The sequence below is a fragment of the Scomber scombrus genome, chromosome 4 (genome assembly GCF_963691925.1).
Source record: "Scomber scombrus chromosome 4, fScoSco1.1, whole genome shotgun sequence".
Taxonomy (NCBI): Eukaryota; Metazoa; Chordata; class Actinopteri; order Scombriformes; family Scombridae; genus Scomber; species Scomber scombrus.
The window spans coordinates 25,223,689-25,239,621 of record NC_084973.1 but is presented as its reverse complement, the minus strand read 5'-3'; the positions used below and the strand labels follow the sequence as shown (position 1 = coordinate 25,239,621).

General features: G+C 40.7%; 1 protein-coding gene across 31 annotated transcripts in view; it reads right to left on the bottom strand.

Annotated features, from left to right (window-relative positions):
• Positions 1–5,079: 5,079 nt before the first annotated feature.
• The window catches only part of camk2b1 (calcium/calmodulin-dependent protein kinase (CaM kinase) II beta 1), a 77,121-nt gene continuing 66,267 nt past the window's right edge, over positions 5,080–15,933 (bottom strand). For 18 of the 31 annotated variants that reach the window (XM_062418379.1, XM_062418384.1, XM_062418381.1 and 15 more), the window contains 5 exons: positions 15,639–15,683; positions 12,903–12,951; positions 5,839–5,914; positions 5,649–5,743; positions 5,080–5,312 (listed from right to left, as the gene is read on the bottom strand). In XM_062418379.1, coding sequence (XP_062274363.1) covers positions 5,080–5,312; positions 5,649–5,743; positions 5,839–5,914; positions 12,903–12,951; positions 15,639–15,683 — 498 coding nt within the window. Of the gene's footprint in view, positions 5,313–5,648; positions 5,744–5,838; positions 5,915–6,652; positions 6,830–7,883; positions 8,028–8,716; positions 8,807–12,902; positions 12,952–15,270; positions 15,292–15,638; positions 15,684–15,933 lie in introns of all 31 variants that reach the window. The other 13 variants (XM_062418382.1, XM_062418385.1, XM_062418403.1 and 10 more) reach the window with 6 other exon arrangements.

The window sequence follows — 15,933 nt, the reverse complement described above, 5'->3', positions numbered from 1 at the left end:
AGTGTCCCTTTGAACAACAACAGACAGTACATGTCAAGTGCATGAGCTGTACAATAGGAGAACAAAAAAACAGAAAGAAAAGAGAAAAAAAGCACAATCAAAATATTCACTAAAATAAATAAATAAATAATCAAAATAAATAGAAACCTGAGGACTATTCACCACACTGACTGCCTGGTCTCTTAATATCTTGGTCTGACCAATAGGGGCGAGACAAATGCAAAGGCAGCCAATGGTGGACGAGCAAAGTACAGAGGAGCTGATTGAAAGTCAAACCCCCTTTAAAATCAGTTTTCAGTGCTGCAAAGTCCATCCACCTAATCCTGCCCCCCTGGCACAAGCACTTTTTATACACAAAAAGCTGATAACACTTGACTGTAACACAAATCAAAAAGCATTAGAATAAAAATGTGAAAAACATGATACATGAAAAACAAACAAAAAAACAGATTAAATCATATGAAAAAAGTCCTGGGCTGAAGGCAGGGGACTGATATCTCCTTCAAAATAAAGCCTTCTGCACACATCTCACACACTCAGGCCAACGTATGTATTATACATGCTTGCAGACACACAAATATTGCACCCCATGGCAAAGGACTGCCCTGAGATGAGGAAACTAAACCACAGAACAGAGGTGCCCTACGCAAAACCTGCGGACATTTATGAACTCATGGTGCAGTGGAGAAAAATCCTCCCCCTCATCGAGGCTTCAAGCACACGAACCCTTGTATTCTCCATCACTGACGTGGGTGTAACTGTTAGTTATTTGGATGCATCTTCGTATAGACAAACGGGCAGTAGCACCAGCTTTCTTTTTTAACAGACCTCTTTTTGTCTTTTGAACTGAAAATAGGACCTGCTGTTGTGTTCCAGACACCACCGATATTTTAGAGAGTTAAAAATGTCTCAACTTTTAGGAAAAGAGCACTGAACTTCAAGTGGATGCTGAGCCATTGCCTAGCAACAGCAGGAGCCACCAACAGTGCCCCCGCGTACATTTTTAGCACCACTAGCCAGAATAAAAAAACCCAACACACAGGCTCCCAGTGGAAACAGGGGCCAAGGCTGAACTACTGCTCACAAATAAAAGCTCCAAGTCTAGGTGTTATTCAGAGCTTCAAGTCCCACATTAACAAGCTGATGAAAACATCATTTTCCACCTTAGATACAAAGCTAAAGTACAACCGTTTATAAACCAAAAAGATGCTGAAAAACTGATTCATGCATTCATTTCAAGCCAACTTGATTACTGTAATGGACTTTTTACTGGCCTCCCGGAAACAAACACTGAGCTCATTCAAAACTCTGCAGCTCGGCTATGAATAAGAACCAAGAAGAGAGAGCACGAGTCAAGTTTTAGCTGCTCTGCACAGGCTTCCTGTAACATTTAGAACAAACTTTAAGGTCCTCCTCCTCATACACAAATCTACATTGCTAACTCCCTTGTAAACTATTTGTCCTCAGGAACATTGTGATCATCTGCTGCAGGTTTATTGGAGGTTCAAAGCCACAGCTGAAAGAAAATCAGGGATGCAGCCTTCGTTAAATACACCCCAAAACTATGAAATCAGGGAAGCCAGCAAGCTAATGTCTTTAAAAAGAAAGCTGAAAACTTATCTGTGCACTTAAGCGTTTACCTAGTTATGACTTTCCCGATTCTATTTTTTAACTTTGTTTTTATTTTATTACTATTATCATTCAGTTGTTTTTTTTATCTTCCGTCTTAAGGTATGCATTTTATGTTCTATTTTCACTTTATTCTATCTTATTATTAATATCAAGTGGGTTTTATTTTTATGTTACATCAAGTTTTTTAAACTTGTTTTTACGTTAATTTTATTTGTGTTAAAGCACTTTGAGCTGCATTTCTTGTATGAAGGTTTATCTTCACTGAAAGACTGCTACTAAATGAAAAAATGAAAAGATCTGTAACAAGATACTTTGATGTTACAGAAAGACATACTTCACTTGTTATGAAATACCTAATAATTCAATCACAGCAAGAACAATATTTTGGTATTTCATTCTTCACTTCAGTGCCCAGTTAAATCTGTGGAGGTTTCTTTGGTTACACATCAGGCCAGGACTTCAAATAACCCTAAATACTTTAATTTGTATCCATGCAGCCTTTCATGCTCCTCCACCTCATTTAAGAGATGTGTAAAAATTGCTCTCAGTGTATACTTTTATGTCCAATAGTGTGAGCTTAAAAATGTATTAACGACTTAAATGTATTATTGTCAGTTTCTCCAATACTGGTTACTTATGTCTCCTCAACATATGAATAATTCTTAACAACGCACCAGCTTAATTTGACAGTGGGATAAGGCGATATAATACATTTCTGGTTAAAAATAAAAGTCGGTATATGTCCTATTAAAAAAAAAAAATCACTCCAAAATTAAGTATCTTGTTATTTATGATAAGCGAACACTAAAAAAATGGTATGTTTTTTTTTCTTCATATGCATGATTTTTTTTAGACTTCATCGTTCTGGGTGCTAGAATACAGGGGCGACACGTGAAGATGGCAAAAATAAATTCATGATAAAACTTTTGTATGTTTAAAATGTCAATGCAGGAAGACACAGGGCTAAACTGACCCCTTCTCCAGCTGTTCAACAGGCTCCCATCCTCCCCCCCAAATAGTACAGAGTCATTGTGTTTGGACTATCACACATAATATTCACACACCCCTTCAAAAAAAAAGACAGAAAAAAAAGAAAAAAAGACATATCAAGGAGGAAAATAAAACATGATGATGAGTTTAGGCGCAGTATTATAGATAACATACAGAAGCAAATTACAAAAACTGCCTATATCATTTTCCACTTAATAGCCACAATAAAAAACAGCCACTGTTAATATGGGGAGAAAAAAAAACATGCTTCCTTAAAAAGATAGAGAAAAACTAACAAACTAACCAAAAACAAAAAAAAGATTTCCTTCAACTATGGAAACCACTGGCATCAAGAATTTCGAATTATACAAATTACATATACAATTGCAAATGTGTTATAATAATATAATAATAATAATAAGTAATAATATTATAAGTAATGATAATAGATTTTACTTAAAACTTTACATACTGTATTTCCAGTGCAGTGTTTATGTCACACAAGTATGGATTCACAGGAGGACAAGAGGGTTGGTGTCACAAAATTGTGGGGATGGAGGGAGGCGGGTGGGAGAGAGAGACCACAGGAAGAAAGAATCACACTGAGTGCTGAAAACACCCCCACACCCCCGCCGATCACCCAGTGTGCCACAGGGAAGAAGAGGAAGTCGGTAGGTTGAAGGATTTTGAGCCGCTGGATGTTGAGGTTGCTTGATGGATGTCAGTAGGTGTTGTCGGGCAGGCGACAGACAGGGGGCAGTAGTAGTAGTAAAAGAAGCGATGCATGCTGGGGGGTGGGTTGAGGCCTGGGTGAGGGAGGGTTTGTTGTTGAAGTGTCCTCAAACTGACACTGGATTTGTTCTTTCATCCCTTCTTCCTCCTCTTCCTCTCTTCAGCAGAGCACTCCTGACAAAGCTATGGCATTCAAACCTGAGAGGGAAACACCAAAACAAAAAGTCAAATAAATTAAATGCTTGATGATGGAAGTGTGTGAGATCTTTAAAATTAACATCACAAAGTTTACTTGGGGCGGTACTAAAAAATCAGCAGTATGTTCCAAAGCTTTGGCACACTATAGTTATGGTGTCACATGGAAGTATTTTACCATATTTTGGTGAAACAATGAGTGTTTGAAAAACAGCAATAATTCTCTGAGGAGGAGGAAACGAAATATTATGATATATAACCTTCAGGGAACAGAAGTTGTTATCATAACATTTTTGTTTTTCAGTCAATTCACCCAGTACAACACATCTAGTATGAGACATGTATTTACACCCTGCAGAACAGACTCCGAACCAAAGTCAAACCTCCAGCACTCCAGAACTGGCATTAGCATTTCTAGTGGACAAAATGCATAGAGGAGCGTATTGGGCCACTGCCTCCTAGCAACAGTAAGTGAGATAGTTTTAACAGTGGAGGTGAAAGAGTCCCTCCATACTTGTTTATATAGAAAACCACTGTTGTATCTTGATCAGAACATGCTGGTCTGTCAAAAGTGGATGAAAATGCTTCGCAGCTACGAGAGTCCCCAATAGCTCCAGGAGGTTGATGTGGAGCTGACGTACCCCCACCCCTGAGTCCCCCAACCCTTTCAGGGAGGCATCTGTGAAACTCACTTTGTCAAAAGACTCAGAACTGTAACCAGTCACCCTTGGAAACGGTTCTCGCTACCCACTGAGAGGCTGCACGTATGTGCCACTGGGGAAAGTGAACTGCGATGGGCTATCTGCTACCTCACCGGCTAGGTGCCAAAACTTGTGACCGATTGGTAAATCTTCTTCAGTCGTGAGCTCAGTCAACGCTCTCCTGGTGTAAACAATCCCCAGACAGATGGGACATGCCTCGTGCTGATCTTATTCGTGCAAATAGAAGCAAGGTGAAGAGTGTAAGAACTGCCTGATGACTGTGGTGATTGATGTATATGTGCAGACAGAGCCTCACATACATCACCACAGATCATCTTCGTCTTAAAGGCAGAATAGAGGCGTCTATAGTCAGGTTACACACAGTTGTAATATCCCATACTCTATGTGGTGTGCAGAATTTAAGCAATCAACAACAAGAATGCAGTTGACAAAACTACCACAGTAAGTGTTTTTGACTAAAAGCAAAAATAAATTCATGTGACTTGATTTACTGATTGGGACTACCTCAGCTTTCAGCACAGTTGCTGCTCATCATACTACGACCCTAACAGAGGCTGAGCCACTGAAACACACATTTTCTTTTGCTTTCTCTCAGTGAACCTAAATTTTGTTCAGCATTTGAATTAAAACATAAACACCATGTGAGCATCCAAAAGAACCGCAGTGCTGCCAATGTGCCAAATACTACATTTATGTTGAAAGTAACATTACATACAAACCAATTTTTCTCATCTATTCTTCTATTAATCAGGTAACGATAAGGTGCAACAGCAACAGATCCAGTTTACCCAATGCTGTTCTCCGTACCTCACTGGAGTGGCGCGGCTGGTGCGCCTGAGCAGTGGAAGTGGATGTTCTGCCACTTGCTGTCTCTGCGATGCCAGACGCGAGTTTCCTCTGACTGGCTGGACCGCGGCCGACCCTGGCCGTCAACAAACTGAGTCAGACGGATGTAAGCGATGCAGGCTGCGTCCTCGCCGATCAGGTGGACGTGGGGGTTCAGGATGGTGGTGTGGATGGGCTTGCTGTTCTTAGCCAAAACTGAAAAGATGGCAAAGACAATGATAGGAGAAAGAATGAGCAAGCTTGCAAGTTCAGCTTATTTTTTGGCATAGAGCTTCAGTGAGATATCATTTTCAATTTGACGCTAGATGTGATCTATTTTATTTGTAAAGCAGCTGAGATCAGACTGACTGCTTTCTGGAGCCCCAGGTTGTAATTGTGACTAACTGGACATGTATATGTATAACACAACTAAAGATAACCAAGATAAAACTAAAAGAAACATGATCATGACATAAAAAAAATCGAACAAGCAAGACTGCATTAGTATGAACTCAAGAGTGATTTTAGCAAAAAATGAATAATCAATCTTACGGTTCTCAAAGTAGAATCTGTGGAAATCCATTCCCTCCACCAGGTTGCCCAGCGCCTCAGGCTCAAAGGAAGTCAATCCAGCATCGCAGATTTTACTGAAGAGAAAAAAAGAGGGACGGATGATAATGAAGCCAATCTTTAGATTTTAACTTTGCATTTGAACACAAACTACACACAAAGTAACACTCACGCATATGCCTCAAAGTCTCCGTTGTTGATTGCTTCTATGAGCTGCTCAGTAATCTTGATAATTTCTTGCTTGCGTGCTGCGGAGGACAGTTGGACCAATGGAGGGAAGTTAGTTTTTAAAAATAATTTTAATGCATTAACACAACACAGATGCTTAGGCAAAGGCAGTTAAATACCTCAATAAACATACATACCAACTGAGAATCTGTCTTTTTTTTATGTGTTCTCAATTCTTTTATCGTTCATATAATGAGCTGGAAAAATATGCTTAATCATAGAATTACTGTAATTGTGCCAAGCATTAAACAACACAATGGATTCTGTATAAACACACCTGTGAAACCTGCAAATTAATTCACTTTATTTCCAATCGTCTCCACACAAAACAATACCTCAAAGACCTCATTCATTGTGTGATCTTGATCAACAAAAGTCAAGCACACTATAACCAGAGCACAAGTAAAGTCACATCTGTATTGAAAGACATCGCAATTGGCCAAAAGCAACCAAAAAACCAACAAACGATGCATAAATCCCGGTGCAGTCGGCAGCGCTCTCTATGGCAGAGCACAGAGGAGGTTAACAAAGCTCTGAAGCAAAAAGCACACACATCGAGATAGTTCGCTTTCCAACTTAACGGCCAATAGAGGTGTTTAAACACAATGTACTTTACTCTATGTACTCCTGATTACCTAAAGCAGAGGTTAAATGTGTTAAATGACACAACGCTCAGGCACACAGGCCTTAAAGTGACACCCTGAAATGTCTCCCTGATTGGCTACCATGCGTAGGTTCGGGTAAAGCTTGGTACTCACTCTGGGAGGAAGACAGGGGAGGGCTGGAGGGGGTGTGAGGGGGAGGTGGGGAGGTGGTGTGTGCAGGCGGAGGTGTGGGCCTGGCACTAGGCACAGGTGGCGGTGCAGCGTCGGCCTCGGGTGCAGCGGCCGCCGACACCCTGCGAACACTGCTTACCAGGTCTGTTAGCCGAGACACTGAGCACCAACCAGGCAGGACGGATGAGTGGATGGGTGGATGGGTGGGCGGGCGGCGGTGATGGAGGTGGAATGCAGAAGAGCAGATTAGAAACAGTAGAGAGTTGGAAACAAAGAGAGACTAAAGCTACGAGGAAATCCCTTCAGCAATTTTGCATATTTGTGGTCGTAATACCTGCAAACTAAAATACAGTGTCTGGAGTATTGCCAATTATCACACTTTTTGACAAAATATTGTTTCATCTACTGGACATGGATAGGATAAGAACAATTAAGCTGCTTTTGCTGTTTATATGTTGCAATAAGAAGGAAACAAAGGAAGATTCTGAGGTCTGAGAGTTTTAGTCTTGTCTGCAGGTTTTGGAAGAAGTTGAATAAACTTTTTTATCATTAAAAAAGGTTCAGGAATTTCCTAAATCAGGTGGATACTGTAGTTGTTAACAAACATTACTGAAACAGGAGTAAAAAGTTAATTCGTTGGGGACTTTTCAGTATTAATACACATTTGGACCCCTGTTGAGTATTTACAGCAACAGGTAAGTGTACGAGGGATTGACAGGGGAATTAACATCACGAGACTTTGGCTGCAGAAACTATACTAAAAGCATCATTCATTGTTGGTTTTGCTCTTTTCATTGAATCTTTTGACAATAACAGCAATATATAACATAAAGATCCTTATCTGTTAATAGAGCAATATATTTTAAGCAATATATTCTGTAGCAAGAGTTGGTTTAAAACGTTTTCATATCTCTTTAGTGCTCCGGACTTAAGATACTATAAGAGGTTTTTAGCTAGCTTTTTGAAGATAAAAACTTGAAGGGATTTCTAAATATGTAGAAACATGTATAGCCAGAAACCTTTCACTATTTAAAATAAGAGAGTGATCCACATCAAGCTGAGAACTAAAATGTTTTTCTCCCTTTTCTCGTCTTTTCGTGCATCATCTTTGTGGACAGAGCGAGGGTAGATTTTTTTTTTCTTTATTTTCTGTCTCTGGGTCATTTTATTTTCATCTATCGCACACTGCCTGTCCCTGCTTTTCTCTACTTACTCTGCATTGGGACAGCAGGGGTGTGTGTAGGGGTGGGAGCGGAGAGGATTGCTGGCGATGGAGTGCTGGATCCCCCTTCCCCGTCAGTTACGGGACCTGAGCCCCTACGCACTGAGCCCAGAAGGTCAGCAAACTTTGCGGCAGCTGAGTTTATGAGGTAAAGAGGGAATATGGAAGACACAATGCACTTGAATGAAAAGCGGATACACAAAAAATTGTCTTGGAGAGTACTAAGACAAGCAGGCAAGGTGAGATTTATCAAACACAGGGAGCAATGAAACCTCTGGTACGCTTTGGGACTACGTGTATCATTAGTGCTCTCCAAGACAAAGTCTGACTTTGGAAAAAAAAAAGACAGTGACAGAAACATCAAAGACACAGAGCAAAATTATGCTCGGAAATATCAGACAACGGGGAGATGGTTGGTTATGGTGCAAAACTGTGCTGCTACTTCATTCATTTCCATGAGAGGGAGACATCGAGTTATTCAAAATACATATGGTGTGGGTGGAACAAGGGAGGGAGGATGGGATAGTAGAGGAGTAAAGAAATACTACAAAGCATCTCAGTGTTTTTCATTATGGCATATTTCATGTTTTATGTTATTAGGTGGTTTAATAAGAGGTAGAAAGGGACTGACTAAGAGGACTGATGGACAACACAAATCTGGGCACACTTTTTTTTGTGGTGCTAAATGGGAGAAAATATATGCGTTTAAATCATGCAGGGAGTCTGAATGCAATACACACAAGATCAAGGTGTAAAGCTAGTAGAGTATGTGAGTGTGTGAGTCTTTGTGTTACAGGCTGTTTCGGCAGGCCATGCTCACTTACAATGCACAGCGGCTGAGGAGCCCTGAGAGTTATCAGGCTGGGAGCTTGTGCTGGACTGGGCCTTAAGCGAGCTGTTGTCTAAGCTCTTTCCTGATGACATGCACACACATACACACACAGAACGAGACCACACACACAAGCACACACACACACACACACACACACACACACACACATACACACGCACACACACACACACACACACACACACACACACACACACACACACACACACACACAGTATGGATATGTATACACACACATATGCAGTGATAATAGCCAGGCAGACAATATGATCACAACAAGACTTGAGAAATGTCACAGTGAAGAATGATGGAAGGGCAAAGTGAGCGTGAGGCGACATGTTGGGGGCAGATAAATACAAGATGATAAACCTGGTCAACCTTTTCCCTGCTCGGAGAAATTACAGCTACTTTTCACTGACAGTCCTCTGTGGCCAGATCTCATTGAAAAAGAGAAAAAAAAGAAAACATTTTCCTCGTTTTCCCAGTTAATGACTCCATTTCAGCAGGATTTAATACCGTGGCTGCTGCTTTTTTATTACCAAGACTTTAAATGAAGTCCTGGCAGTGAGCAGAGGATGGATGGATGACAATGGTGATGATGGTCATGATAATGAGAGAGAGAGTTGGATGTTACTCATTACCGCTCGTCTGTTTTAACTGGCAAAGAAGGAAACGCGACACATGAACACTCATCGACAAATAGAGGGAGAGAAAATGTCTCTGCTAGAAAAAAAACAATACAGGCGGCACGAGACTGGAAGGATAAACGAGAGAATTAAAGGAATTTCCTGCCACATAATAAGAGATAAGACTGCACCCTCTCTAACATAATCAAATCCAATTCACAGACTAACACTTTACACATGAACATCAATTTTCCTACTCAGCGAAAAAGCAGAAAACACATAAACAACAGGAAATCCACAGAAAACAGACATCACAGTAAGGCCTGCAAAGTTTGATTGACAGGCGCCGTCTCGGAAATGCAGCTAAAAAAAACGGCAATCCCGGCAATTAGTGCTCAATACGACAGAAGTCATGAAACAACACTTCAGGATTAGCAATCTAAAAACGAGTATTCCTTTAAATCTGGAAGTGCTGTAAAACAAAACAAAACTGTAGATTAACGACTCACAACAAGCAGCCTCTCTGAAAGCAGTGTCTGTAACATATTTTCTACTATAAAAGTAATGAGAGTAATAGAACAGATATGTGCTCAGATGCTACAAAAGCCAGCGCAGGCATTGGGTTACAAACCAGCTGTCGAGCACTCACTGACCTGACGGGATCCTACAAAAGGCCAACATGAAACACACTATTCCAACCAACAGGAGTCCCCTTCCCTTCCTCCCCGTACTCACATGGCTCTTGTAGTTTTTCTCTGGCGCTGACTGTGCTATCTGCTGGTTCAGATCTTAAAGAGTCTTAAAAGTGCTGCGTGAGGCTAACGCTATCCTAGGGTGGCGCTAGTAGAACAGTGTGACTTTAATATTCACTCCGGCTCTGTTTCCTACCACCAAGGGGCTAAATTTACACCTCCCCCTTTAGCCCTGACCCCCCCCCCAACCAAGGTGCCCTTGCCCTCTCCACTCCTGCCAGAGGGTTAGGGTGCTGGGGCTCCAATTTGGGACCTTGGGAGGGAAATGGGGGACAAGAGGAGGGGATATCTTTCAGTAAGTATACGGGGAAAGTACAGCATGGTACAGTAGATCCTGGGGGATAAAGGACTTTTAGGTGATGTAAGTCTCTTTTGGACTGCACTACTTTCATCAAAAGGGAATTCTAATAATTTATTTTAAATGAGTGATTGAATGAAGTTGTACCCACCCATTGTTACGCTAATGAATTACATCAGGATAGTGTTGCAGTAATGTCAATAACAAGGCATTCAGCAGGTTTGCACAAAGCATCCAAACATTATATAACCAATACAAAACTGTCACTTGCAAACGTCAGGGAGCAACATGACAACCATTCACTTTGCATGAAGTGTTGAATGAGCCAGTAGAAGTGTTACTTTGTTTTATTAACTTGCTGCCAAGTTAATGAAGCCAAAGTCCAACTGCTTCTTCAGTGCTTTCGAATAAAGGCTAAGGCCCAAGAGACTGGTGCTAAAGATAAGTCTAAACAAACAGCTGATCATGCTGTACACCTTTCCCCTGCTACATATAATTTAATGTCTGATACTGACACAACTTTTCCACTCCCAGGTATCTCTCTCTCTATTTTTTTTTTGTCCAGTCATTATGTTTTGTGTCTTGCCACTACAGGAGCACACTTGATTCCAAAGTTAAGGTAATTAAATATTAAATTAAATATTCATCACAGATACTGTAATTGAGTAGATTGTGTACTTGACTTTTTAAAATTGTATCCACCTTTTTTGAGTTTTTCCACTTCAATAAAATATACCATTTGAACACCTCACAGGATTTTAAGTGAAATTAAAGTTCTCTTACTTATGTACTTTTATCTGAGCATTTTTTAAAAGGTGATACCCTTTTACTTGAACTCATTTATCAACTTTGACATCAGCTTTTACAATAAGCATGACACCAGTAAAGTAAGAGATCTTCTACCTGAAAACTGTAATACTCCTTCAAACAGACCTACATGACGGCTCAAGCCATCGTTGCTAGGGAATTTCTGACATAGCTGCAAAGCCTCTATAAGGAGGAGGAGGAGGAGGAGGAGGAAGTGCACAGTCTGTTCTGTATGCTTGGCACCAAAACGATACGTTAATGACCCGATTTAGACGCATTGTACTCAGCTCGGATGAGGAGAAAAGGGGTGTGTAGGGGTGTGTGTGCATGTTGGCATAGATACGCAGAGGCAGAACCCATGACTGCACGAACACGCATCACACAAATTGACTAATTTAAATTCATTCACAGGATATGTGCGATATGTACCACAAAGACCGTTATTTCACAATTCTTGCATCAAGCAACACACACACACACACACACACACACACACACACACACACACACACACACACACACACACACACACACACACACACACACACATACTACAAGTATCCAACTCTGCAAGTTGACACCCAACACAGGCGTGCTGGTATTTTGGAGGTGTGTGTTTCTCAGTATTAAGATTTCAACCAAATGCCAACCACAAAAAAGCCAAACCACAAAAGCATAACATGGTCTCTTACATTTCACAGTGCCCCCTAAATCACCCCTCAGACACACGCACACACACTAACACGCACAAACATTTTTTCACTCTTTTTGAGCAAACAGCTGAAAGAAGCAATACAGCCACGCTCCATAAGGGGTCAGTAACAGGTCAGCTACCAGCAGGGTGACTGCCAAGGGACTGAATTAGTCACATTTACACCATCCATACCACACATAATTCAAATTTGTTTCTCTTTAATATCAAAACGGCATTCCCTATTCATTTAGCATTTTAAAAATAGTCAAGAATCACACAGATGCCCACTCTATGAAAACAAAGCCGGTAGCAAAAGAAAGGTTTTCAACATGTGGCATCAAAACGCATTCCTACCCTGACGCTTGAGATAATAAACAAGAAGCTCATGCAAAGCAGACCACCAGTTGTCAGAGATTATGTGCTCTTTTAGGACTTTTCGTAAGCTCCCTGGATTGTCAGAACATTACTTACATTAGACACTGCAACTGCTAAACATTTAAAAGAAAAAGCAAGCAAAGACAAACTCATTTGAGTACAGTAACTCTGTCAGTGACAACAAACAGCTTTCACTGCAAGAAAGATTTCAGAGTCCATTTCCTCAAGTTTGACTGAGGGGTGACAGCAGAGCGTTTCACAACCCACCAAACTCAACAAGCCCAAGTGGAAAGCAATCAGACAAAACTCCTCTGTCAACAGGTTGTGTGCTACCTGCCAGATATCATGCACTTGTTTTGAATGCGTCTATTGTGCTTTTGTTTAAAAATGATTGCCTCATGTAACATTTATGATAATCAAAGGTACCCATTGGTGGAGATCTGCTGTTGTTCACTGAAAAAAAAGAACAATACAGCAGAAATTTCAAGTGATGATCCAAAATTTGGCAAGATCCCAGAAGTATTCTGGCCTTTCATTTGCCGCAAATAGTTCAGAATTGGACTTTGTTTGAGCCTCTGAATTTATTATGAATGGCATTTTGTACTTACCTTTCACATCTTCATCCTCCACAGTGGTGTTGCTGCTGTCCGATGATTCCTAGAGATCAGAGATCGCCAGTCAGTTTGGTTTCGAATATAATAGCGTACACACATTTACGATGAGGACACATGATCACACACACATCGCATGAGGGGGCGAGGGGCTTTTTTTTTTTTTACAGTCAAACACAGGCCAGCAGGCGGCATATTGCTTTGTTACCATTTCACATCTTCTCAAAACCAAAACTGATTAGAGAACACTAAGTACATCAATTTGAGGAGGATTTAATTCATAAGCAGAAGTCAAAAACAACCAACATCAGGATTCTATACAACGCTGTTAAACTGTTAGTCACAACCATCAATTCTTACAAGCATAAAATCAAACCATGCCACCCACCAAGTCACCTTGTCAACAGTCATTTGCCTTTTTTACCCTTGGCCTAAAAAAAATGTTTTCTCTTTTTCTACTCCAGGCAAAGCTGCTTCATCCTCAGTGTGTGTATGTGTGTATGTGTGTATGTGTGTATGTGTGTGTGTGTGTGTGTGTGTGTGTGTGTGTGTGCATCACACCATGTGGACAAGTGACGTCTTTTTCTCCCCAGGGTGCCCTTGTCTCCTGCTGAAACTGACATAAATCCAATGGGATGTGCCCCATCCATCTATGTCAACTATAGAAGCAGTCAGAATGGATTCACATAGGGCAATTATTGTCATCCTGAGCTGAGCCTTAGATTGTGCAATCTATCCATCTACCTGTCTGCCTGCCTGGCTTGAGTTGTCTTTCTCTCTACAGGCTTTCGCCAGAGGAGGAGTTAGCTTCTGATTTCCAATTAGTAGATTAAATGGGTCTAAATTCCCCCTGCATGTTGAGGAGAGTTGAGAGACTCTCTGTGACCTCATTAGAAGTATGCGCGTGCACGAGCAGCATCACGAGCACAAAAGTGTGTTTCACTGCCTTCTATAGAGCAGCTGGTGACCTGATGACAGGAACAGAGTGTGAAGTAAGAAAAACGAGAGTGTGCGTGTGAGTTTTGGCCAATATCCTCTAATAACAGAAATATCATTATTATGTGTGATTACACCTACGGTTTGTTTTCTTTGGTCTGAATCATACAGGAGAAGTTTTCTTTGTGACATTTAGTTTCATCGTGTCACATTACAGGACATTACAAGATATTTACATACAGTAAATATAACACTTGTTTGTGTACTTTGCTATAAATTTACCATCTCTAGTGTTTTTGCCACATTCATTTTTTTGTCCATAAGGCATATCAGTGCAATTCTGACTCAAGGATGTATGATGTGCGTGACAGACTGCTGACCTATGTTGATTTTTATCCTATTATTTTTTTCCTTATACCCATAAAATGCCATGCTTGGACTAATTTCTTGCACAAAGTTGACATTATACACTCAGTGCTTACAAAACTCATTGCTCTCACCTGTCCAGATGGACTGAACTAACTGAGTGAGTGCTCTAAAGGTCAAGTGAGCCGCTTTAGACCAGTTTGGTATGGAAATAAAAAACTGCAGCAGGATTCTTCTCAGACACTTTCAGTGGCATCCTGTGTGGCCTTTCCCTGGATGATTCAAAGCTATGCACCTAGCTCTAAGGACTGACCCAAAATCAAATGCAAAGGTCACTCTGTTGTGATGCAAAACAAAAAAAATGTCGCTTCAGAGCAAAGTTATGTTAGTGTTCACCTTTAGCTTTGCACATAACAGCTGGGGAAAAACAACTTGTGCAATACACGCGCACAAGCCCACACACACACACACACACACACACACACACACACACACACACTCATAATAAATGCTTGGTCCTGCAAAATAATGCAGGTTAACGCACAACCCTTAAACAGACACACATGCTAGATGAACTATAGCAACTGCATTAAAACAATTGAAATAAATGATCAAAAATATGTATGACAATTATTATACAACAAAATGCCAAATATAACTACACAAGGGCTTCTTGAAACCATAATCTAAGTTTCATAATGTGGTAAAATATGTTTTTGCACAAATTTTAAGTCTTGATGCTCATTGGCACAACAGCACAACGCTTTGTTTAGAGCAAAGATTCAGGCAAGATAAGGCAGAAGCATGTTACTGGTTAATATAGGGTATTGTAATAGATTTAGCATATAGCTTTAAGTACATAGAAAATCCTTTACTGAACGCAGACATAAGAAAAAATGCCTACTGATGTGTAATTTGTGTTGTGTAATGTGTAATTTTTTGTTAACTTGCTGGGCTGTGAAATGAGATCAAAGCCCTTGAGTCTTTGTTTATTAGATTATTCTGTGTTGATGTATCATCCCAGTGATTAACACTGGTCGCTCCTTAATAGAAATAAACATACTGTTTCAGTGACTTTAATTCCCTCATTAAACACTGCTGTTCATTTATACTTGAGTGGAGTGTTAGTGTGTCTCGGGGCGCCTGAGGTGGCATGATGAGTCCACAGAAAACTAATACACAAGTTTGCTCGATGGGGCGCAGGATAACAAGGTCACAATCATTCACTGTCCCATCCTTCCCCATGCTCACTTCATAATATTAAGACATTTATCCGAGGGGTCTAATCAGACACGCTTTGGTGAACCGATGTCATGACTTGCTCACACAAATGCATTATGATAAGAAGGATCAAAGAAGGAGAAGATGAGAAGGAGGAAGAGAATGGCGAAGAAGGTAAAGAGCAGGTCAGGACTGGGGAGTAATGTATACCTTAGTCCTGTCCACCGGATTATGGATGACGGTTGTCTGAGGTTCCTGGAGGGAGAGGAGGAGGAGGAGGAGGAGGAGGAGGAGGAAGAAAGGGGAACATGGAATACATGAGAGAAACGAAAGAAGGGGGGAGAGAAAAAGGGGAGAGGAGGGAAATAAAGAGAAAAGACTGTGACATTAGGGTTGATAGAGATGGACAATGCGTTAAAAAAAATGAACAAAGAGGAGAAAAGTGAGTGATATGAATGTTGGATGAAGAGAAAATGCTTGTTAATGTTGGTAGAGAAGAGAGAGG